General features: G+C 51.7%; 1 protein-coding gene across 2 annotated transcripts; it reads right to left on the bottom strand.

Moving 5' to 3' along the window:
• Window positions 1-126: 126 nt before the first annotated feature.
• On the bottom strand, window positions 127-7,512 carry PLEKHF1 (pleckstrin homology and FYVE domain containing 1). Of its 2 annotated transcripts, none has more exons than XM_027618950.2 (2): window positions 7,431-7,512; window positions 127-1,753 (listed from the first exon to the last, which is right to left on the bottom strand). In XM_027618950.2, the coding sequence occupies exon 2, from the start codon at window positions 1,734-1,736 to the stop codon at window positions 903-905; it is 834 nt and encodes a 277-aa protein (XP_027474751.1). In that variant the 5' UTR covers window positions 1,737-1,753; window positions 7,431-7,512; the 3' UTR covers window positions 127-902. The 2 variants fall into 2 exon arrangements, with proteins under 2 accessions (XP_027474751.1, XP_027474752.1); XM_027618951.2 differs by having other exon boundaries at window positions 127-1,749; window positions 7,431-7,494.
• Between the last annotated feature and the right edge of the window lie 17,963 nt (window positions 7,513-25,475).

The following is a 25,475-nucleotide window of genomic DNA, read 5'->3' as shown; positions in this document are numbered from 1 at the left end:
ATGTTCCCAGGACACCCAGCATGGGGGATGGTTGCGGACATCCGCCACCGCGCATGGTTTGAGCCCCTGATGAGCTGTGTCTGAAGCAAGTCATTCCTGAACTTTTTGACCAGGTAAGTTAATAAGTGTTCTTTTTATTGTTAAATCAGTCTGGGTAGGGTTTCTGTCACTTGCAATGAAGGGTCCTAACAGAAAACACTGCTTTCCCCAGCCACAGGGGACAGGACCAAGGGGCATCAGACACCTGGACATCTGGAGTGAGGGGAGATGGGGCCAGGCGCCCGGGCATGTGCCCTGGACTCCGGGGAGCCAGGCTTCAGGCCCACGCCTGGTGGGCACCCACGGCATGGCAGACTCCAGTCTGGCTCAAGGTGAGCTCCCATGCCTGGCCTGAGAAGGCCCAGCCAGCCAGGCAGGTGAGCGTCAGCAAGGTGCATGGGCAGATCTGGTTTCCAGTCCTCCCAGTCTTCCCTGGGGGGGGGGTCACTTGTCTGGGGGGCAGGTGCTGGGGTGCACGGCCTCAGGGGACCTCACTCCAGTCCTATCTTCCCTCTGGTCCCGAAAGGTGCCTGGGGTTGTCTAGCTCAAGGCATTATCTGGGACCACAGCTCTTAGGGCTGAGAAAAAGGCATTTATTTATTTGTTCCTAACAGGCCCGAGTGTTTTGAGTTCGCTAAGTGGACAGAGAATTACCTGAAGTGGAAAAGAAGGATGCCAATGTCCAGCACAAAGGCACTGGGGTCTGGAGAGAAAGAGCCACTCCCACTGTGCCTGCCACCCGTGGGGCAGGGTCCTGGGGGCGGGGTGCAGCGCGGGAACTCTGCTCTCTCGGGGCCCAACGATGGAGTCTGCTCGGATGCAGGAGGGACCGGGAGGCCCTCCCTCACAGCCGCAGATCCCGGTCAGCTGTGGAAGGCTGACCAGGAGGCGCCCGAGGCGTAGAACTCCACACCGCTGGGCCAGTCGCCGTCCCCATTGCCCTCCTTGTCCTCGTCAGAGTCCTCCTCGTCCCCGCTGGATGCCCCGCAGCCCGCCCCGGCCGAGTGGGCCGGCTGCCCGGGGGCCCCCGCGTGCAGCTCCTCCTCCTCCCGCTTCGGGGCGGCCAGCTGGCGGTAGCAGAGGCTGCAGACGCGCAGGGGCTTGGGCGACAGGCGCGGCAGGAGGAAGCGCTCTCGGGAGCACTCGGCACAGACTACGAAGCCGCACTTGCGGCAGTGGTGGCGCCGCGTGAGGGCCGAGAAGCGCGTCTGCGTGCAGCGCATGCAGATGTCCGTGGCCTTGTCGGGGATCCAGGGCGCCGCGTGCTCCGTGCTGGGCTGGCGGCCCGTGGCCAGCAGCTGCCGCCGCACACACTCCTCAATGTGGCTGATCCACTCCTGGCGCTCCGTGCTGGAGGCGGCTGACACCACGAAGGACTTCTTGGCCGTCCGGATCATCCAGCGGTTCTTGGCCTGCGCGGTCTCGGGCAGCGGCTCGAGCGTCACCTCCTCCAGCGGGATGATGTGCTGGCTGCGGTACTTGCGCTTATGGAGCACGATGCTGCCGTACACCAGGATGTCGTTGAAGAGGAAGAAGATGCGTGGCTTGGCCTTCTTGCGGCACTCCTTGGTCAGCATGCCCTCGCCCAGCAGCACGCGGCCTGGCAGGGCCAGCGGCTGCCCTGATGCCCCGAAGCAGCTCTCCACGGCCGCGATGCGCTGGCTGTTGATCTCCGTGTTGGCCAGGTAATCCACCATGTTCTCCGGCAGCCTGGCTGTGGGAGGGGCGGCAGGTGAGGGAGGCGCCGGACCCCAGACCCCATGGCCCTCGCATGCCAGCCAGACAGGCCACCACAGGGCCCAGATGGCCAGCCAACCGCACAAACTCGCTGCCCCAGAAGCCAGAGCCAACTCTTAGACAAGGAACTGCCGAGACATGAAGGGGCGGTCCCCAGTGAGGGGCACGTGGAAGCCAGCCCGGGACGGGGAGGCAGCAGTGAAGATGTGTGGCTGAGCCAGGCCACCACTGTGGCCAGTGGGGGCTCAACTCCCTGGGGACCCTTGGGAGCCAGGGGAGAACGTGCCTCAACGCTGTCCACCCCAAGGGGCAAGGATACTGAGCCCCAACTCCCATCAGGGGCTCCCAGGAGCACCACAGACCTGGCACTTTGGGCCTGCTCCAGGTGGGACAGTGAGTGCCAGGCACCGGTGTCTGCAACCCTAACCCATCACAGACTCCGCCATCCACCAAGCCAAACCATCACAGACCTGCAGCCCGCTCCCTCGGCCCACGGCTCAGTGGTCACCACTGCCTGCATCACAGGTACCACGTGCTGACTGCTTCCTCCATGTCGAGCATGACTATCTTATTTAGTCCCCACACCAACCCAAGGAGGTAGAATCCCCCAGTGACAGGGGGGAAACTGAGGCTCTGTAGGTAGGGGGCCCAGAGCTTGTTTCCCGGGAGACAGTGCCATCCTCCATGGAGTGTGAGGCCCACTCTGTCCTCCTCTGCCAAGCACGAAATGTCAGTGGCCCAGATCTCATCCAGTTCTGTCCACACACACTGCCTTTGACCTCCAGACTCATGGCATTGAAGACCACCCAAATCCTGCTGACTCCCGCGGTCAAGCCTCCAGCTGTGGCTTCTCTCCTGCGCTGTTAAGCACGGACGTCCACCTGCCCACGCGATTTCCTACCTGCTCCTCTAAGAAGGTCCTCAAATTCAACATGTGCCTAACACAAACCCAGCTTTTCCCTCCAGTTCCTCTTTTCCATAAACAGAACCACCATTCACCCATTTGTTCAAGCCCCAAACCTAGGACTCATCCTTGAACCTCCTCTTTCCTGTACCCCCAACGGTCACCTCATGAGCAAGCTCCACCATCTTTATCTCTCACCACTGGCCAGAGTTTGCCCACCTCTCACCACACAGCTACACGGCTGGATCCACAGCAGAGTGCCATCATGTTTTGCCTGAACTAGGCTGTCCCATGCTGGCTCCTTCCTGTGACTGGGCTCTCGGTCCTCATCTCCCTTCAGAAAGGGTCTCTGACAACCCCATCTCAAGTACAGGGTTGGCAAACTATGGCCTGAGGGTCAAATCTGGCCCACAGCCTGTTTTTGTAAATAAAGTTTTATTGGAACACGGCCACACCCCACTTAAAATTGTCTGTGGCCGCTTTCAGGCTGCAATGGTAGAGATGACTAGAGGTGACAGAAACCACGGGTTGTAAAGCCTAAAGTACATACTATGTGGCCCTTTACAGAGAAAGTTTATTGACCCTTTCTCTAAGATGTTACCCTAGGACTTACCAGGACCAGTATTTTCTTATCTATCATTTGCTTACATGTTTTGTATTTCCATTTCTGGGTTCTAAACTCCATGAGGGCAGGAGCCTTGTCTTGTTCACTACAGTATCCCCAGTGCTTGGAACAGTGCCGAGCACACAGTAGGTGTTTTGCACCTACTGTGAAGTGAATGAAGGAACCCTTCCAAAGCTCCCCGAGGGCCCCCCATGCATAGAGTCAGCTTTACTTCCTGGAAAGAAGCAGGTGAGAGCTGACTTCATGGCCACTGCCAGGTGCACACAGGCACACACAGCATGACCCTGGCCAAGCTGATCACACTCATGGTATTTCTGGGTCACCACACTGCAGTTCTATAAGTCAGACTACTTGTGGGAAGCCAGAGCAGGGCTCAGTGTGGGGGCTGGATGCATTGCACAAGACGGGTGCTCAGTCCCCTGAGTCACATACCGCTTGCCCCCTTCAGACCACAAGGCATCCTGAGAGATGCTGCCCACACCACCTTATGTAAGAACGACTCTTTTTAGGTTGCTAATCTTGGCTGTGCGTTTCAGACCTCGCTGATTACTGGTGACAGCCCTGGGCTGTCCTGCTAGGACCAATCACTGGGTCCCTGCTGTGGACAATCTGAAAAAATTCCAGAGGCCATCCCCCTTCCCCCCACCGGCTGGGCTGAGTGCTGGCTAAGGGCTCCACTGGAGGAGCTCAGACCGCAGCCGAGGGAGACCCCCAGGAGCCATGAGTTCAAGACCTGTGGCAGAGACAACAGAGACGCCTAGCGGTGGGGGAATGGTTCCCACAGCTGGGCCACTCACACGCAGGAAGACCTCCGGCAGCTACTACAACTCACCCAATCCATGCGGGTCAACGTGGAGTGACAACAGACATCAGACACTGAGTGGAAAAAGCAACCTGCCAAATGGTAAGTTACAGATTGTGTGTAGATATTACAAAATGGTGCAAAAGTGTTCAAGAACTAGATATTCGAATGAAGATGGAGAAGATGGAACTTTACATGCATGAAGGTGGCTACTATTAAAAAAAAACAACAACAACAACTTAAAAAACCCAGGCAATAACAAGTGTTGGCAAAGACGTGAGGTTGAAACCCTGGCGTGCTGTTGGGGGAAATGTAAATTGGTGTAGCACTAAGGAAAAGAGTATGGGGGCTCCTCGAGAGATCAAAAATAGAAACACCATCTGACCAAGCACTTCCATTCCTGGGTGTCTCCCCACCAGACGGAAAGCAGGGTCTCAAAGTGGTATTGCACACCCACGTTCATGGCAGCATTATTCACAGTAGCTGGGAGGTGGAAGGAACCCAAATGTCCATCGACGGCTGAACGGCTGAACAGAATGTGCAACAGAAAATTATTCAGCCATAAAAGGAAGGAAATTCTGACCCCTGCTACCACATGGATGAACCCCGAAGACATTTTTGCTCCATGAAATAAGTCGGTCACAAAACAACAAATACAGTACGGTTCCACTCCTATGCGGCATTGCAAGTAGTCAAATGCATAGAGACAGAAAGTAGAAAGGTGGTTGCCCAGGTTGGGGGGCAGCGGGAGGAAGGAGAGCTGTTATTTGATGGGTACAGAGCTTCACTTTTGCAAGATGAAAAGAATTCTGGAGATGTTTCACAACAATGGAAATATACTTAATACCACTGAACTGTACACTTAAAAAGGGTTAAGACAGGTTAAAAACAAATGATGGACCCAAATCAAAGTCAGCTGAAAGTGGCCTGGAGAAAGGGTACCTGGATATAACCAGCAATGGAGGGGGGGAAATGCATAACGCACCTACTCTGGGGATGCACCTGACACAGGGCTTTGTCCTGATGGAACTTGTTCTCTCCTCTCCTCCACTCAGAAATAGTCTGTGTGATTTGTGAGAGAAGTCTGGGGCCCCACCCTGGGAACCCTGGAAAGCAGGACCTAGGAGGGGCACCCAGGTCCACCCTTCTGGGAGAGCTACAGTTGGGGACACCGCTTATCAGAGAAGGAGGTACCTGGCCAAGATCACGGAGGTGGGGGGTCAGAATGCTGGCCCCTTGTACTGTCCTTTGGCTTCTTCTGACTGGGGCCAGGCTGATTCATCGCCGCCCTTCCTTCCATCCAGCCCCAACCAGGCCCACGGTGCTCTCACGTCTGCTGGATTTCACCTTCCAAATGTGTATCATAAGTCCTACCATGTGCCAGACACAGTCCTACTGTGCTTGGCACCAGGTGACAGACAGCAAAGAAGTAGGGACCAGGCCCTTTAGTAACAGACTCCCTAGTGGGACAGTCAGACTAGTAAGTAAATCAACAAGGTAATTTCTGATTGTGTGTGCTAAGTGCTGTGAAGCAAAAGTCTGATCTGCCTGACAGAGCTGGGGTGGGGGTGGGGGTCAGGCAAGGCCTGGTGAGGAAGTAACCTTGCACCAACCCTAACACTGTGAAAGAGCCAGTCATGCAAAGGCCGGAGAAAAGAATGTTCTGGGCCCTGGGAACAGCTCAAGAATCTGACCCGTGGAGGCCATAGAGGAAGGAGTGAGGGGTAAGAGGTAAGGTCAAAGGGGCCAGCAGAGGCCAGTCTTGAAGGTCCAGAGGCCAAATGAGGATCTGAGGTTTTCTCCAAGTACACTGAGGAGAGTGCCAGATCCAAGTGTCCTTTCCTTCCAGAGGGGCTGCCCCTCAGCCTTGTCTAACCCTGTGTTTCCTGGAGGCTCTTCTCCAAGAAAAAAAAAAAAAAAGTAATAAGGAAAATAAACCAGAGGTGCTATTAACTAGGAGCTTACAGCTCACCAGCTACAACTGTAAGCACATTATAAGTATTCTCTCACTTAATCCTCACGAAAGCCCCACGGGGGAAAGTACCACCCCCATCATCAAAATTACTGCCCAAGGGCCCAGTCGAGTGATGGGGGAGCCCAGCTCCAAGAAGGCTGTTCTTGACCAAAGACAGAATCAGAAATCCTCAAGTCCAGAGGGCAGGGTCCCTCTCCAAATGCCTGATCCCCTGCCCCACCTCCCCAACCCCATACCAGCCCAGGGATCTCTTGGGCTGGTCTGGGCAGGTCCCTTAGCTCAGCTGGGCTGCCTCACCTCCTGTCTTGGCAGCCCTGAGGGCTGACGTGTGCAGGGACACAGGCCTAAGTCAGAGTCATCTCTCGGCCTGCACAGACCCCAGTGGAAATTATGTGCCCAGGAACAGCCCAGTACTAAGTGGAAGCTCTGTGCCAAGAATGACCCCCGCAATGATCCACCCTCCCCACTGGCTTTTCACCCTCTGGGGTGAGATAAGAACTTTGTTCAAATTGTAAACCAACATTTTCCTTGCACTGTGGAGATCAAATTTCAGAGTGCCTCTGAACTTTGGAACCTTCTGGAACCTTTGGAAACTTCCTTCTCCCCCCTGTAAAGGGGGCTGAAGACACCACTGCCTTGCTTAACTCTTCGGTGTTCCGGAAGAGGAAAGGGAAGGAGATTCCCGCTGATTCCAGGTTGGGAAGGAACTGCCATCTCTGTAGGCCGACCTTAGTGACTTCCTCTGTGAAATGGGAGATGAAGCCCTGCCATTCCTTCTGACAACTCCTACCCAAAATCACAAACTCCAACGCCTTGGGGACCAGGCTGTTCCATAGTGAGAGAGGCCAGAGAGGACCAAGGCCACCCAGAAAGCACTGCCACTCTCCCCCCGCCACCTCCCGGGTCCACTGGGGCAGCTGACTCTGCTCACGTGTGCAGACCCCGAAAACTGGGACCAAGGAGTGAGGCCCCCACGGCGGCGTCAGGCCAGGGCTCTAGCGGAGATCCCCGCCGCCTCAGGGGGCAGCACCCGCGGGCGCCTCCGGACCTCCTCTGCTCACAGGTCGCGCATCCCAGGGACCCGGCCTTGACCCCGAACGCCCTTACTTGTGCACACCCCGCTCTGCCTGGAGCCCCTGCAGCCTCCACCTCGCCTCCAGCAGCCCCAGCCAGCAGTAAGCGCCCTTCTCCGCGCCTCTGCTCGGGCTCAGGGTCTGAGGTGGCCCTTGCTGCGCGCCGGTCCCGCCCAAGCCCCGGAGCCACCTCGACAGGGCGGCCGGGGAGACTGGAGGCGGCGGGCAGGCGACCTGCCTTCCCCTCGTGTCCCTGCCAGGCCCGGGGCCCTTACCTCCTCCGCCGGCTCCCTGCGCGCCTGCGCCCCGCCCGGCACCCCTCCGCGAGCCTGCTCTTGGCCGCAGAGGTCCGCTCCGGGTCTGGGCGCCCACTCTCGCAGGACACGCCCCTCGCGGCGGCTCCGCCAATCGGAGCCCCGGCGCGCGGGCGGGGCCGGTGCCTGGGCTCCCGACTCTCGGTGCCTGACAGCCCGGGAAGTGTAGGCGGGCAGAGCCCCCCAGAGTTAGAATGGGCACGCGGTGCGCGCCCGCCGTGGGCAGGACCTGCACAGAGTTACTTTTCGGGACCTCCCAGGGCTGGCTCTCCAGTCTGACTGCCCCAGGCCCCTGCCCATTTCCCCCTGCCGCTCCCACCTCGCTGGAGACAGTCCTCGCAGGACTCCCAAGCGAGGCCTTGGAGTTACTGTGCCTTGTGCCGCCTCTGGCGGGCCTCCCTGCTGCTCGCTGACACAGTCATCTCCTCTCAGCACCCGAGAAACCAATCATCATCATATTAACAATCAGCAGCATTTAATCCTTTTTATATTTTAAAACTTTGTACAGTGGAAACTTTCATAGAAAGAGAGTCCAGTTTAGTGGACTCTAATGCGCTCATCACGCACTCCAACATCCAGCAGGTTATGCTGCCTCCCCACCCAGACCCTCCCCTGCCTCCTGGGACCCTGGAATGAAATTCCAGGCCTCACCCCTCCAGGAGGCCTGTCCCAGCCTCCCTCTGGTCCCCTCCCCGCACTTCCTTTCACACTGGCTTCTTCCTGTTCCTCAAAACCCCAAGGTTGTTCCCACCTATGGGCCTTTGCACGCCCCTACCTCCAGATCTTCCCATGGCTGCATTGTTGGCATTCAAGTGTCAGCTCAAACTGCCATGTCCTCAGAGGTTTCCCTGACCACGCAAAGCAGCTCACCGCCTCCACTCCCGCCCCCCGACCCTCAGCTACCTCACCCAGTTTTATTATTTTGTAAATTATTTCTCCAACCCAAAGTCATCTTATTCAGTCACTCATTTATGTGTTCATGGCTTGTCTCCCTCACCTAGGCAGTGAACCCCATGGACTGGACGATATTGATCTTGTTCCTCTCTTTATCTCCAGTTCTGAGAACCGATATGAGCACTTGGTAGAAACGTGGTCACTGTCCCACAGTGACAGTTTGTCGTGCCAAATAGGGCAGACGCTGGGCACTTTGGCGAGGAGCCAGCTCAGGCCAGTGCAGTGTCTGCCTGCCAGGACCAAGGCCAGAGACAGCAGCAGGCACAAGAGCTGATCCGGCCTGGGGGCTGGAGCCAGGAGGCCTGAGCAGAGCAGTGGTGACCTGCCCTCCGGGGCGGTGTGGGCAGAGCCTGTGAGGTAGGGATGGGCCTCTCCTAGCCCAGGTGGAGCGAGGCCAGGACATGGGCTAAGGAGGGAAGGGGATGAGGCAAGGGAGGAGAAGGGAGGGAGAGGCCCAAAGAAGAGGGGTGGTAGGCAAGTGAGAGGGCCACCACAAATGGCCTTAGCAAGCCCACCTCCCCACCACTGCCACGAGCCCCCCTCCACCACCTTCGCTGCTGTTACCTCCGCAGTAGGACAGACAGTGCTTACTGAGCACCCCACAGAAGCCACGGGCTCATAAAAGTAAACATGTATACAATGCATGGCAAACCTTCATACTGAGCTCTTTCAGATAAAAATCAGGATTTTCACCTTCTCATAAATCAGAGGATTTGAAAACACGGTCCCCATCTCCTCGTGGAACTGTTCCCTTCAGATTGGGCACATGACCCCATTCACGACAGTCCCACCTCACTCTGTGATTTCCTTCTCGCCCCGCTTTACCTGTTTATGTGCTTCCGGTTGACTAAGCATCTGCACTGAGGAGTCCTGACGGTACAGCGGGGCCTCTACACCAACAGAGGAGAAGGACACAAGGCCCAACCACCCCAGAGGCTGACGTAGAATCAGGCAGGTCAGTTGGGACCCCGGTAAATGCCATCCCAAGTGTACACACTGCTTGTTGCTGGGGGCTGGTGGGTGCTGGAGGGGGACACTGAGCTGAGCCTTCAAGGCCATGTTCCATGACTGCTTCAGGACCAGGTCCCCACCTCCCTAGCAAGAGGGGCTTCGTGGGGAACGTAGGCCCTGCCTGGGATGAGGGCACCACGGAAGGGAGCCAGAGAGCCTTTGAAGGCAGGATTATCCAGTTTGAGACAGCACCCTGGCACCTAACACTGCTCCTGGCATGCAGCAGGTGTCCAGAAAAGGGAGGCCTTTTCATGGTTCTGGGAAACCAGAGGGAGGAGGCACACCCGTTGGTCCTGGAGGTGGGAGAGACCCCAACTAGCTTTGTCTCACTGCTGTTCCAGGACCCACTGGGGCCTCAGTCTCCTCCTCTGTCCTTGATTCCAGCGCTGACATTCTGGGCCTCAGGGTGGAGACAGCGGAGACTCTACTCATCTAGCCGTCTGCCCCTTCCCAACAGGGACCAGCTGTGGGCGGAGAAGACCTGGGCGGAGGGCCTGCCCCTCCAAATAAGAGGAAAAACTCGTGACTCAGGGAAAGGCAGAAGTTGACTCAGCCAAGCCACAAGCTGTGGAAAAAATGAGTTCTCCCTGAGGCCTTTTTTTTTTTTTTTCTCCTGGGGTAAGAAGCCCTTTCTGAGGGAAAGCTGGCTTCCAGACTTGGGGAACCAGGCTTTCAGGAAACTGCCAAGGCTCATGATTTTCAAGTTAGGAGTTCCGGCAAACACCTGGGTGGAAAATGCCAGAAATTTATATTGGATCTTTTTAAGTTTTGTCTAAGTGCCACGCGCTGTGTGCTAAGTACTCCATATTATCTTATGTCTCCTCAGCCTACACCTGTCATTCCCCACCTTGGGCTTATGACAGTGAGGCAGACACAAAGCATTTAGGGTGAAGGATCCCCACCAGCACAAATGTTGCAGCAAGAGGCATGAAAACAAACGGGGCAAAGTAGTAACAGGGGATGACCTAGGTCAGAGGGGGGCAGACTTTCTGAAAAGGGTCAAATAGTCAACAGTTTGGTCTCTGTGAGCCCCTCCGGGCTCATGGCATGGCAACTCAGCAGCTCCGCTGTTGCCCCGAGCACAGCCCTCGCCAGGGTGCCAGCCCGTGGGCAGCTTTGCTTGGCGACGCTCACGGCTGACTGTCCAATCAGGTTCGTGTGTTAGGAAACTTTATTCTCCTTTTCATTTTTTTTTTCAGCCACTTAAAAATATAAAGGCCATTGTTAGCTCATGGGTCATGCAAAAACAGGCCAGAGGCTGGAGCTTGCCGACGACCCCTCACCTACAGGTGGTCGTCATTGCTTTCTTACAACTCTTCCGCTCAGTTGAAAATATTCAAAACAGAAAGTTGGGCCAACAAGTAAAGGGGAAAAAAAGCAAACGGCGGTTGTCCTACGTATCATGGGGCCTCATGGACTTGACTTCAAGTCGGCTCGCTCCCCACGATTCTGCATGCTGCTGTGCTACACCTGAGGCTGGGTCTGCAAACCGTGGAAATGTGGACATTAGGGAAGGATTTCTCGTGAAACGGTTGTGAAGATTAATTGTAGAAGAGGAGCCCCTGAGAGGTTTGGAAACCGATTTCACAAGAAAATCTCTCAAGGTTGTTGGATTTTTTTTAAAGGAGTGTTGGATCCTGGATTGCTGAAGTGTCGGATTTGAAACCGAGAGGAAATGTGCACTCTGCGCAACCACAGAACAGCAGTGGCCTTCCCCGCCCCCCCCCCCCACCTGCCTCTGCAGGGTCAATATTTACCCCTTCCTGTGTGTGTTTGCCCATGCGTGTCATTCCAAGTCTGCACCTCCTTGTCATGTTTGCAGGCAGTATGGGTCTGTTTCCCATCATGGGTGCCTCCGTGAGGCTCTGACCAGGCCCAAGGGGAAAACAAGATACACGAGAAGAGAAAACTGCCCTTTGAAAAATGCTTCGGATGGATGAAATAAATATTGCATTAAAGATCATCTTCAGAATGATTTAGACACCCCTACTTTCTCCAAGAGGGTAAACCAAGAGGCCTCTGACAGCACTGGATTGACAAAGTTCCATCTGGGTCATCCATTCCTTCCACAGTTACTGGACACTGTGCCACAGCCAAGCGGTGGAGGCAGAGATGAAGGGGGCACGGCCTCTGCCCTTGGGAGGCTCGCAGTCGAGCAGGGGGCAGACCTGTGGAACATATTCGTCCATGAGGAGCCAGAACCGCTCACCCAGAGCAGAGGACAGAGGTCATATCAGATGAGAACTGTCTGGGTTGGATACCACATCTTGGAGCACAGTTTTGGCACCAGAAAATCAGTCCTTGGGGTCTGGCTGGCAAAGAAACTCTTCATCTGCTGCATTTAAGGCAAGAACAGGAATTTTAAGGACCAGGAAGATGCAAGCTAGAGAGAGAAAAAGGCCCAGCGCGTGGTGTGGGAGAGGGCCAGGGGAGGCTTTCTGGCTGAGGAGTGGGGCTGGGGCAGTCAAGAAAGGCTTCAAAGGACAGGAATGGGTGATGTTCCATTTGAATTACTTGCTGGGCTGCCGGAGATGCCCCATGTTTTTGGCCATTACCCCTCAAAGCTTCATGAAATCCACACCTTTGCTGCCAAGCATGCAAATTATTATATCCAACTTCCACGGCGGGCAACGTGGCAACATCTATCACGTTGAGAAAGGGCGGCCCGTCTGTCCAGCTAGTCCCCTCTTAGAAACTTATTCTTAGACATTATTGTATTTGTGCAAAAGGATATATGCTCATATCTATTCATTGCAGCTTCACTTACAATAGGGAAATAATGGGACAACCTAAATATCCATCGACAGGGGGCTAGTTAGATCATGGACATCCATACCGTGGCTGGGCTCACCGCAGTTAAAGGGAAGAAGGCAGGTCCCTATGACCTGCGGTGGAACGATTTCCAAGATCTATTGAGAGAAAAAAGTAAGGTGCAAAAAGTGTGTGTAAACATGTGACTTCCTGCATGAGTATGTGTGAAAATTATTGCCAGAACAATTCGTGAGAAACTAGTGCCAGCGGTTACCTCTGGGGGGGAAATGGATGGTGTGGACCTGTGATAGAGGGACTCACATTTTATACTCTTGTCTAGTTCCCTCCCACACTGCACAGGTGACCCTGTGTGACCAGGGGAGATTGTGGAAATGACCGTGTGTGACTGTCCAGGCTTCTGCCTTGCTCTCTTGGATCACTGGCTCTGGGGGAAGTCAGCTCCTTCGTCCTGAGGCTGATCAAGCAGCCCTGGGGAGATGGCCGTGGAGTGAGAAACCTCAGCAGCAGCTTGCTGGCCATGTGAGGGACCATCCGGGCCCAGGGAAGACCCAAGGTGACTGCAACCCAGACTGACACCTTAACGGCAACCTTCCAAGCGACCTTGAGGCAGGACCATCCAGCTAAGCCCCTCCCCAACTCCTGACCCTCAGAAACCATGTGACGTCCCAAATGTTTATTTTCTCAAGCCACCAAATTTTGAGATAACTTGTTACACATCAATTTGTTATGCATCCTTTTATTTCTTCTAGACATTTTACCTTGTGCATTTGTGCATGTCCAAATAGTGGTGGTGATGCTACTGATCATAATCCTAACTGTCTCCACCACATGGACTGTGTGTGCAGTACTTTGGGGCGATCAGCACTAGGATACCTGAGGTGGAGAGCTGGGAACCAGCACAGGGCAAGGAGCCCTGCCTAAGTAGGACTCCACGTAAGTGCTCAGAGAAGGGGAGGAGGAGCCTACCTTCCAGGTGTGTATTTGCAAGGGGGGGGTGGTGACGTGTGTGTGTGTGTGCGCAGTGCACGTGCAGAGCTTGAACAGCCCTCAGGTGCAAAGTTTCACACCAGGTGCCTATAGGCCCACAGACCCTTTCTGTTTGGCCAGCACACTGAATTTTAAAATCTGAACTTGACACCCACCAGGATTGCTAAAATTGTAAATGTTGACAATGTCAAGTGTTGGCAAAGATACAGAGCAAGTGGATTCTCATAGGTTGCTGGAGGGAGTATAAATGGATACAACTATTTGGAAAACCATTCGGCAGAGTCTACTGAGCTCAACATATGCTATCCTATGGCCCAGAAAATCTACTCCCAAGTGTATATCCAAGAGGAAAGAGGGCATGTGTCCACCAAAATCCATGTGCAAGAATGTTATTCATAATAGTAAATTAATCAAAGCCAAGCAGGGGTTCATTGAAACCTCTGATCTATAACCAATTAGCCAACACAGGTGAAAACCTAAATTTGTGACTAGAGTCTGAAGTGGGAGGGGGTCAGACTTCTGGGACTGAGCCCTTAACCTGTGGGATATGATGCTGTCTCCAGGTAGATGGTGTCAGAATTGAGTAGAATTGTAGGACACCCAGCTAGTGTCTGAGAATTGCTTGTGTGTGTGTGGGGGGGCGGGAACCCATACATTGGAGGTGGGTGCAGAATGTTAATGCCCTGCCCTTCCTGCTGCAGGGGCCATGGTGGATAGATGGTCCAGAAGCTGCTCTTCTCAGTTCACTCCTTCCATGCCAAGACCCTACTTCATCCAGGCTGCTCCCAGACAATGTCTGAGCATGCAGGGTGCTAATACTGGTACGTTTCTGTGAGATGTGGGACCTTGGGCAATGTCTTAGTTTAGGCTGCTATTACAAGTTACAAACAGGGGAGCCTAAAAAGTAAAAAATTATTTCTGACTCTCCTGGAGGCTGGAAGTCTGAGATCAGGGCACCGGCATGGTTGGGTTCTGGCGAGACCCCTCCTCTGGGTGGTAGACAGTCATCTCTTCCTTGTACCGTCATATGGGGGAAAGAGAGACCTAGCTAGCTTTTCAGCCTCTTCTCATGGGGGCACTAATCCCATTCATGCGGGCCCTACCCTCACGACCTGTGTACCTCCCAAAGGATCAAATCTTATCACATTGGGATTAAGTGTCAGCATATGAATTTTAGAGGGGACACACTCAGTTTGTGTCAGGCTCCCTTGGCTCAGGGATTGTCCACTGGCCTAGCGAAGCTTTCCTGGAACTGTTGTGAAGTTTGAGACTCTTTCTACTCTATACTTCCTTCTCCCTCTCTTTCTGGGTGTCCCACCAATGGAGTAGTCTGCAGGCTCTGCCCACCTTTCCTGGAAACCTCTTCTTTATCCTTCATGGGTCTTCCCTCTAATTCATGGGCTGCATGTCTGCTCTTGTTTTGGTGTCTGCTTATTGGAAGACCCCAACTAGACACGAATGTACCAGTGATGCTCCCACCACCCAAGACCCCACCCTCCAGACACTTAATGTCTCCAGACTCCCTGCCTCTGCTCTGCCCTCCCTTTACCTCCTGTTTCCCAAACCCTCACCCTTTCCTCCTCTCCAACTGAGGTAATGGAAGAGCTTTAATTCACCCTCTCTTCATATCTTAGAGAAACTTTCTTTTTCTTTTTTTAATTAAAAATTAAAAAATAGTTTTTAATTTTTAATGGAGATATCCTTGACATATAACATTGTTAGTTTCAGGTGTACAATATAATGATTCAATATTTGTATATATTGCGATCAACACACTAAGTCCCACCTGTTTATTTTGCTTTTGATGCAAAAAACCATCACCAAGACTGATGTCAAGGAGCTTCGCACCTATGTTTCCTTCTAGGACTTTCATGGATTCAGGGCTTACAATCAAGTCCTTAATCCATTTTGAGTTAATTTTTGTTCATAGTGTAACACAGTGGTCCAGTTTCATTCTTTCTCATGTGCCTATCAAACTTTCCAACACCATTTATTAAAGAGACTGTCTTTTCCCCATTGTATGTTCTTGGCTCCTTTGTCATAAGATAAATGATAGTATATGTGTAGACTTATTTCTGCACTCTTGATTCTGTTCCACTGATCTATGTGTCTGTTTTTATGCCAGGACCGTACTCTTTTTATGACTATGGTTTTGTGATACGGTTTGAAATCAGGGAGTGTGAGGCCCCTGCTTTGTTCTTCCTTCCCAGGATGCTTTGGCTATTGGGAGTTTTCTTGAAACAGACAAATCATCACCTCTTTCCTGATACCTTCTATTCCTGTTTCTCGAGACAGACTCCAGCAGCATCTTCAAAAAAATGCCCCATCAAACTTCTGTGCTTAGACTCCATAAAGAGGATGAGGAAGGAAAATGTTTTAACAAATGGTGCTGGGATAACTAGATGTCCAAATGCAAAAAACCCAACTTCCAGCTCCATCATGTATCTTATACAAAAATTTACTAATGATGGATTGGTGATCTAAATGTAAAACACCAAACTATAAAACTTTTAAAGGAAAACATTGGGGAAAATCTTTGAGCTTGGGTTAAGCAGGGAATAATCAGATAGATACCAAAAACCTGATCCAGAAAGACAAAAGATGAAAAATTCGACTTTATCAAATGTAAACATTTGTTCTGTGAGGTACACTTTTCAGTTATGAAGAGAAGGCACAGGCTAGGGGTGTGTATTTGGAAATCTCATATCTGATAAAGGGATATATATTCAGAATACATAAAGAACTCCTGAAACTGAACAAAAAGGGAACAAACTGTCCAATATAAAATGGTCAAAATATTTCAGTAGATGCCTTCCCAAGGAAGATATATGGATGGCAAATAAACATGTAAGAAATAATGAATATCATTAGACATTAGGGAAATGCAAATTAAAACTGTAACGAGATGCCACTACACACCTAGTTGAACGGCTATAAAAACATGGCTCAGTCGGTTAGGCATCTGCCTTCAGCTCAGGTCAAGTACCAGGGTCCTGGGATCGAGCCCCGTCTCGGGCTCCCTGCTCAGTGGAGAGCCTGCTTCTCCCTCTTCCTCTGCTGCTCCCCCTGCTTGTGCACACACTCTCTCTCTCTCTGTTAAATAAATAAATAAAACCCTTTTAAAAAAACAGAACAAAAATGACAATACCAGGAGCTGGTGAGAATGTAGATCAACTGACACTTTGATTCTTTGCTACTATGGTATATTCATGCAGTGGAATGAAAAGGAGCTCAGTCCTAATAAGGCACAAACTACTACAGACCCAACAAGGCTGGATCGCAAATGTGTTGTGCTAGAAGAATCCCACACTCAGAGGCTCCATCCTGCATGTTTCCATTGGTAGGACATCCTGAAAGGCAAAACTATAAAGATGAAGACCAGACCAGCGTTTTTTCTAGTTAGGTGTGGGGTGACTGCAAAGGAGCAATATGAGGGTGAATTTGGGGGCTTTGGGTTCTGATTGTGGTAGTGGTTGCAATGTCTACGTTTGCCAGAACACATGACACTATAAACTAGCAGAATGACATTTAGTGTAAATTAAAAAATAAAAACAAGTATTAGTAAAATACATAATTATGTAATCTGTGATTTAGACTCTCCTAGCATATAGAGTATTTCCCACATTTGTTCTTCACATGGTTGCCGATTACACTGGAATTTGTGTGTGTTTCAAAAGTTTACTATATTAGATTTTCAAAAAAAAAAAAAAAGGCAATGTCTGGGAGTTGGGGTTTGGGGGCCATCTAGGTGCTAAAGAAAATCATGCTGGAAAACTTCCAAGGTACCTATTGTTAAGAGGGGGGAAAAAAAGCAAGCTTCCATTGTCAGGAGCTTCTTATATTCAGCTAGGAGTCCTTCAGCTATTTCCTGACTGGGAGGCCAGAGTAGGAAATTCCCCTCCCCTTTTCAAAGCCCCAGAGGGAATTTCCCAAGTAAAGTGCCAGTCTCCTTCCCACAAAGCCTAACAAGCAAAGCTCAGAATAAATAAAAATTAATTAGCAAAATCAAACACATACAACAACAAAAACAACAAGCAAAACCTTGCACACCAAATGAAATACAACTAGGAAGAAACAACAAAACAGAACAATACAAAGACCAATCTAGGCATAGAAAGTCTTTGGCAAAATAGCATGCCAAAAATCCTTCTAAAGGGGCAACTGGAGTTAAGAGAAACAAGATTCCAGAAATGAGCTTAGTTCTTAGTGCTGCCCTGACCCCTCACCCCAACCCCCAAAGCTGTAAGGGGGAAGAAGTGGGGGAAGGATCCTGCTGGAGCCGTAATACCTTCCAGTCAGAGACAGACAGACTGAGGTCCTGAGCAGCTCTGGGAAGAGATGTGGAAATTATTAGTGGCCTCCACGCCCCCGCGGTCTCCAGGGTCTTATGGAGGCAGGTCGGACCCCCTGGCCTAGCGTTGATTTTTCCTGGCTGGGGAGCACAGCTAGAGATGGAACACAGAACAATCATGTCACATTGCTCTAATTTTCTCCAGCCACAAATTCCATAGGGACTCGGGAAATGGATAGCTGCTTCTTGGGTCTGACCAAACCTCGGAATGTCTTCCCACCTAGAGCTGCCCTGTACTTTGATTTCCTTTGATTGCAACAACAACAAAAAATTTCTAGACCCCAGAGGCAAAATCTGTTCTTATTTCCCATCAAAGTCAGCACTAAGCTGTACCCAGGACGTATGTGCCCTTGTCCTGCCCACGTGTTGGTGGTGGGCATCTCACCATCCCACCTGCTTTGCCATCTAGAGCTCGCATTGCCTATTTGGTACCCAGGGGTTTTGCCTGGAGCTTACGGCCAAGCCCCTGCGGGAACTATGGGGCAAGCAAATGTCCACCAAACGGAGAGCCACTGACTCCTCCCCGAAGCCCCCTCTCACCCCCCCTCACCAGGCTGTGAGAGCTCACAGGGCTGTCCTGACAGTCCGGTATTAATAGAAGAAAGTACAGAGAACTTAAAACAGCCCATGTCGGGATTGGCCTTGGCATTACATAAGGGCCCTTTTAAATTGTGTGTGTGTGCGTGCGTGCGTGTGTGTGTGTGTGCGCGCGCGCGCGCACGCACATGTGTTAACAAAACTTTAAAATACTGTAAAACAAACAGACCCCCCAAAAATTGCAACAAAAACTCCCAAATCCTTCATCAAATTAAATCTCAAGGTTTAAAAAAGCAAACAACACAGCACCCAGAGGCTTACCTTGAAGCCCCTCTCTCATCTCCTGTCCTCCCCCAGCCAGCCACTTGGATCTCTTTTGGCTGATTTGTCTGCACCATGCAGGCTTGTTAAAGTCTTGTCGTCAGTCTCAGCCAGACCTGAGGGTTCCTGAGCCGCTGAGCCCAGGGGACTGTGCGTGAAGTCAAAGACTGACTTTGCAGCTTCTTTGCAGAAGAGATCAGCCCCCCTCTGAGTGTGTGGACTAGTGCACTAGAAGTGTCGAAGGCAGTGCAAGGACACCGCAGCTCCCTGCATTGTGACCAAGAGTGATTTTGGTATATTTATTTCCTGTTTAAGAACGTGGGTCCCTTTCTAGTTTTCATTCTCTGGTGTTAAAAGTGCCCTGATCCCCCTGTACCCTTGCCCCCCACCCTCTCTGACATGAGCACTGGTCACACCGGGCTCTGGCTACAGTCAGGGTCAATTAGGGATAGGGTTTCACCTGGCCAAAGGGTGTTTGACTATCTAGAGTCCAAACCTTCTTGCTCGGTTTACATTTTTCCTGAATTCATCCTTTAAAGCATAGAACAGACTTTCCCAATGGGCAGTGCTGCATCTAACTAAAACCTGGAATGCATTGGAATATTTCCCAGTTCTGAGCCCAGAAGGCAGTTTTCCTTTCAAGGTCATAGCATACAGTTGAGTAGGTTGTTCACTGCACAAAGAGGCTCAGCAGAGATGAGAGAGAGCCAACATCCAACCTTCACTCCACTTTACCAGCTGTGTTCTACAGGCTGCACCAGCCCAGAGGGGGCACCCTTTTTAAGTTGTCAGTCTAGAAAGGTAACTTGCAGAGGATGGAGATTCTTTTTCCTTCCACGGCCCACAGTACAACCCCCGTTGAATTATTATAGGCTCTCTCATTGCACAAACCAACCCTCGATGCTTCTGAGCAGGTGAGTCCTCTGGGTCTCTAGGAGAACAGCCTGGAGATGGTCTTCATGAAATTCATCCTTAGAATCAATGGTTCTCGACTGCGGGCAGTTTCGCTCCCCCGGGACTTTGCCCAATGTCTGGAGACGTTTTTGGTGGTCACAACTTGGGGTACTCTTGTCTTTAGTGTGTGGAGGCCAGGGATACCGCTAGACATCCCACAATGCACAGGACAGCCCCCATAACAAAACATTGTACAGCCCCAATGTCAACAGGGCCACTGTTGAGAAAGTCCATTCAAAACGAACATGACAGAGCCATCAACTAAAGCAGATTGTCCTGTTGCCGTTCTGGGGGTGCCTGGCTCATCGCCAGCTACAGCCACGATGGCTGTGTCTATATGCTTAGTTCCCGTTTGCCCCTGCCCAGCTCTTGGGAAGGTCTCACTTCAGTGTTGGAGCCTCGGCCTGTGTCCTTTCAGCTCAGGGGTGACCAGCGCCCTTCCTTTCTTCCATCCTCTGCAGAGAGGGGCTGCAGAAGACGAGGAGGCCCCTCGGGGGAAGGGGAGCTCTGGGGCAGGCGCAGGAAGGCTCAGCTGCCCCCACCATGCTGGTCTCCTTGCCCCGCAGCCACCTTGCCTCTCCCGGGTTGGGCATCAGGGAAAGCGGTGGTTTCCACAACATACCTGTAGGCCCCTCAAGCTGCTGCCTCCTGAGCCCTCAGAGGCTTGGAAGACCAAAAGCCTGATACTGGAGTTTGGAGTGGTTCTTTGTCATTAGTGTCAAAATCCAGGTCATTGTTCTTTCTCAGTGTGCAGGCTGGCGGCTTCCTGCTACAAGTGGTCTGTCTTTCTCTCATATCTGGACTTTTGCTGTTTTCTGGAACACTCTACCCTTTGAATTTCACTTTGGAAATCCAGTCTTCAGGGTCAGGCGGACTGTCCCCCCCACGGCAAGGCTCCCCTGACCCCCAGAGTGAGGTGCAGGCCCTTCACACTCTTCTTTTCCACCCCCAGCGCCCCGGCGGTCCCTGCTCCTGCTCTGTGGCTCAGCATTCTGTGACTCGGCCTCCCTGGAGACTAAGGCCCAAGGACAAGGGCCATGGGCTCAGTCCCCATGTGCACACCCACAGTAATTGCTCAATACTGGTTTTTGTTGATTGGAGTCTCTCCTTTGAAGCACAGCTGTTGTGAGGGAACACAATAGAACTGTTCCGAGGCCAGCTGCCTCCTGTTCAGCCATACTCCATACACGCAGAAGCTGTTTTCTGTAGGAGGAATCCCTTTTGGCTCTTGACATCAGAGTTGCATTTGAAAGTGCTGGTGTGTGTCTGCTATTTATGGGACCTGTGTCCCTTGGAGGTCTTCTGCTGGAGAAAGAAACCTCACGTCCACACCTCAGCTCATGGAACGTGCAGGGGGTCCCTCATATCTGAGGACAACAGCTCTCAGAGAAAAATCCCTTAACATGAGTCAACTCACAATCAGAGAGAAAATAAAAAAAGGAAAAAGTGACTTGACCTTCAAAAATGTAATAAAATTATGAAAGTGTTTATCTTCCATTTAACAAAACATAGGTCACGCTTGTAAATGCCCCAACATTCTCAGAATGAACAAAGCTTGAGTCATGTGGGTTTGGAGAAGGCATCCGTCTTCAGACACGGTGTGTGATTGCTCGATGTGATCTCCTTCACTTCATGTGTGACTCCGGCTTCTTGGTCATTAGAGTCAACTTTTGCAAAAACATTTAATTATTTATCAATTTTCTTTTTTTAAAAAAGATTTTATTTATTTATTTGAGAGTGAGGGAGAGAGAGTGAGCTGGAGAGAGCCCAAGTGGGGAGGAGAGGGAGAGGCAGGCTCCCCGCGAGCAGGGAGCCCGATGCGGGGCTTGATCCCACAACCTCGGGATCATGACCTGAGCCGAAGGCAGATGCCCAACCGACTGAGCCACCCAGGCACCCCTATTTTGTCAGTTTTCTTAGCCCATTGAAATTCAAATCGTTCTCTTTTGAAGCACCTGTCATATCATTAACCTAGTTGATGTTCTCCAACTATTATCTGGTCTGTTATATTTTTCTTGATGAATTGTTCATTTTATCAAAATGAGACATTTTTTTAAAAAAACATTTTACCTTGAATTCTAATTTTTAAAGCTAATAGCATTTTACCCTACCCCTCACATTGTTAGTGTTTGCTGAACAATCTTGAGGCACACAAATATTGCCAAAACCGTCTTTTCCATTGCTTTAATTTACTTTTTTTTCTAACATGACAAGGTACAGTGAATTTCTCATCTAAAACCCACATTCTTCATCCCCATTCTCCACCCTGGTACCGCAGAGCACAGCACCAAGGAAAAAAGACTCTTCCTGAATCCATCCATCTTCAGGGGAGTCACAAACATATCCTGTGGCCTTATAGGTCACGTAAGTGTGACCTCTGACTTGCAGGTCTGAGTTTGGGGCCCTTTAAAAAGGGTGTTTGAGCAGAATCATCTTAAGGCTCGGGCAGCTCTAAGGTAGCAGTAGTAACACCACTGGGCACGTGCTGGGCGTTTTCTGTGCTCTAGGCAGTGTGCTAAGTGCTCTGGCAGAGTCACTCGAGCCTAGCAACATCCCAAAGAGGGTAGCTCCACGATCAACCCCATATTTAATCTCATTTTGCATGGAGGAAAGGGAGGCTCAGAGAGTTTACAGGACTTTGCGAAGCCACCCTGCTAGAAAGTGGCAGAACGGGGGGCGCCTGGGTGGCTCAGTTGTTGAGCGTCTGCCTTCGGCTCAGGTCATGATCCCAGGGTCCTGGGATCGAGCCCCGCATCGGGCTCCCTGCTCTTTGGGGAGCCTGCTTCTCCTTCTCCCACTCCCCCTCCTTGTGTTCCCTCTCTTGCTGTGTCTCTCTCTGTCAAATAAATAAATCTTTAAAAAAAGAAAGAAAGAAAGTGGCAGAATGGGGACTGTCATGCAGGGCTGTCTGAATCCAGAGCTCCTGCTCTTGGCTATTTATATGTACGTAGGACCCCTTACCTTCCCTGGGTCTGCCTCTGTTTCTTTCTGGCTGCTTCCTGTTTCACCATTCGTGTCTGACCGTGTACGGAAGCTGAAGCTAACCCTTGCCCTAGGGATTCCTGTGTCTGACCCTGCATTCCCTAGGTCTTCCAATTTTGCCTTCATTCTTGTTAGTGTAACCCAAAGGTGAGTGGGGTCCCATGTGGCTCAGTCTGTGTGTGTGTGGCAGTCACAGAAAGATGGAACCACAGTCACAAAGTACTTCAGAGAACTTCCAAATCCAGGCTCAGTCTCCAGAGGAGAAAACACGGTCTCACGGTCCTGCAAAGTTCAACACGCCTTCTCTCCATCACCACTGCTTGTGCCCCCTAGCAGACGGTGGCAGCTCTCCAAGACTCCCTTTCTTCCCCACTCCCGTCTCCTGGCCCTCCAGATTCTCCCTAACACTCAGCCAGGACTCTGCTGTTCCTTTGCTTCCGCATCTTTGCCCAGCTCAGATCTTTATCCTGGGGACCAACCTCACCTCTCTGGTGACTTTAGTTTTCTGTTTTCCTTTGCCAACTGTCCAGCTCCAGCACGTCCAATGATAGGTCATTGTATGACTCAGAAAGTGAGAATCCTTTCCCCCGGAAAGCGAGCGAGCGAGAGAGAGAGAGAGAGACTGAGGAAGATGAAAATACCTTTCATCTCTGTGGCAGTAGTGAGATGCATTGAGCTGGCCCGGGAATGAGGATGATGGCATGTTGCTCCTTGCAGGGGAAGAGAAAGTATCTCAAAGTCAGACTTCCTTGCATCCTTCCCCCTTGCTTCTCTGTTGAGACATCCTATTCCCAGTGTGCAGGGACCCACTTATTTTGACAGGTGCTAGCATCCACCCAGCCTGGCGGGCCACGGTTCCACCAGGAGCAGGTGTGGCGGGGGCGGGGCGCTCAGGCCCCACAGCTGTCCTGACCGTGTTTACGTCTTCTTGAAGCAGCAGAGCTCCCCTCCTGCCTACAGACTTTTTATAATCGCAGTAAGACAACTCTGGGGAAGATCATCTTGTAGGAACTCCGGGGAGTAATCATCTAATCACATTCCGGGCTGATTTGAGGCACTCATCTGGACCAAATGCCTCCCCACACCCCAGGAGCGGCTTTAGGAGGTAGCAGCCAGGCCCCATCGAGGCTTGTTGCTTAATTAAAAACAAATTCCTGAGTAATTTATTTTTCTGTTTTTTATTATTTTTTTTATTTTTTGTCTTCCCATAAAACCACCAGCTGCAGGGAGAAGGTCGGGAGTTGGGAGAGGAAGCTGAGATTTACAGGCTGCTGAGCCGGGCACCTCACCCCTCGCGTGGGCCTGACATTACGTGGAAAGCCGTGCTGTAGGGCTGGGCCCTCCGGGGTCTTAGAGAGTGAGGGGCGCAGCCGGCAGGCCCGTGCGTGGGACACCTGGCGTCATTAAGTGATATCATCCCTCAGCCCTGCCCCGGGGTGTTGGGATGACTGCTCTGGGCTGTGCCAGACCCTCCAAAATGCCACCACCTAATTGGGCCTTAATCTGCCTGTCCAGGGCCGTTGGAGAAGGCCGGTAGTGCCGCCCGGCCCCTGCTTTGGACCCTACAAGGCGCAATCTGCACCCTAGGAGAACCTGCCCACCACTCCCAAGATGGCCTCGGTTCCCTCCCCTGAACTGGAGTGACAGATCCCACCTGTATCCCAAGGTCATTATGGAAGGATCCGAGTGGACAGTGGTGCCAGAGAAGCTGGGGTTCCCTCCCACTTGCAGGGGACGAGGAAGACTGTTTTGGAGCAGTTTTGGTTTTAAACAAGGAGACGAGAGTCCCAGCTTCCCAGGAGAGGCTGCGAGAAGGGAGGTATTCTCTTACTTCTTTGTACTAGGACTCACAGGGATGCAGAGCCTCGGGGAGAGCCAGGAGACAGGACCGTCCGTGCTCATGCATGCAGGAGAGCTGGGGGCAGGTGTGCATGTGTGTGGGTGGGTGTCACTGTGTGTTTGCAGAGGCCCAAGGGTCTCTGTGTCACATACTCTGGGGCCGAGCTGCAGGGATTCAAATCCCAGCTCCACTTAGGCAAGGGACAACCTCTCTGGGCCTCAATTTTCTTATGTGCTAAATGCGAATAATGATAGCATTGACCTTACCAGGTTGTTGTGAGGATGAAATTAGTTAATATGTGCAAAATACTTAAAATAGTGCCTGGCAAGTGCTTCTTAAGTGTTCATACACCTATGAGCATGTGCATGTGACTTCTTAAAAATTACATATATAGAAACTTCTCCAACTCAATTCACATTTTCCCATAGACTTTAATTTCAAAAATTAGGGAAGAGACTTATAGAAAGAATTTTGTCCCTATGATAAACCAGTATCACCAAGAAACAGGGGCCGATCTTTACATGACAAGTCAGGACTTCTGTAGGAATGTGTGTGCCTTATATCGGGGTACAAACCGGGGATCAATTGTGCTTAGAACTGAAAAGAAAACAGAGGTCTTTTGTCTATTCCGATTCTGATAGCTGAACCCTGCCTCTGGACCCACGGCTTCTATAGGAGAGCTGAGCCACGAATGTTCCCCTTCCCACTCTCCTCTCCTCCCACGTCCATCAACACTTCAGAAATAAGAGCCAAGTGGCCAAAATCAGCTCTGGGAAGATTGCAATCAAGAGCGGAGATCTTAAGCCACTTCAGAAAGAGGGAGCCTCTCTGGGAAATGTAAGGGTCATTCATTAGCATCTGCAGAAAAACATGCCTGAGAAGAAAGTCTGCAACAATCTGGGGTCTCAGAGGGGAAGGCCTGCCTGTTGATCCCAGGGGGCACCCCAGGGGCCCAAGACAGGGGAGACCCCACAGAGTGACCATTGGCAAAGGTGGGCTGCTGGAGGGTCACCAAAGTGGCAGCTTGCCTTCCTTGTCCGGGAAGCCGAAGGGCCTGGCGGTGGCCGACAATAGCCTGCTTGATTTATGGGGGTTGGTGGAGAGAGCAGGGCCTCAGGGCCAGTCTTCCGGGGTCCAAATCCCTGCCCTTTCATCTTGCCAGCTGCAAGCCACTTCCTGGGGCTCCTTGGGGAATTGGGAGGTTGAGAGTTGCCAGACGTGCCAGAGAACAAACCTGCTGGGTTGGCTCTCACCAGTTGGCCTTGGTGGGTAAGCACCCCAACTCCCTCACCTTCAG

The sequence above is a fragment of the Zalophus californianus genome, chromosome 17 (assembly GCF_009762305.2).
Source record: "Zalophus californianus isolate mZalCal1 chromosome 17, mZalCal1.pri.v2, whole genome shotgun sequence".
In the NCBI taxonomy this organism is placed as follows: domain Eukaryota; kingdom Metazoa; phylum Chordata; class Mammalia; order Carnivora; family Otariidae; genus Zalophus; species Zalophus californianus.
Note: the sequence above shows the minus strand (reverse complement) of the source record. Positions and strands in the feature narration are given on the sequence as shown.

Coding starts and splice junctions, on each gene's coding strand:
- PLEKHF1 (XM_027618950.2), bottom strand. CDS start 1,736: ATGGTGGATTACCTGGCCAACACGGAGATCAACAGCCAGCGCATCGCG.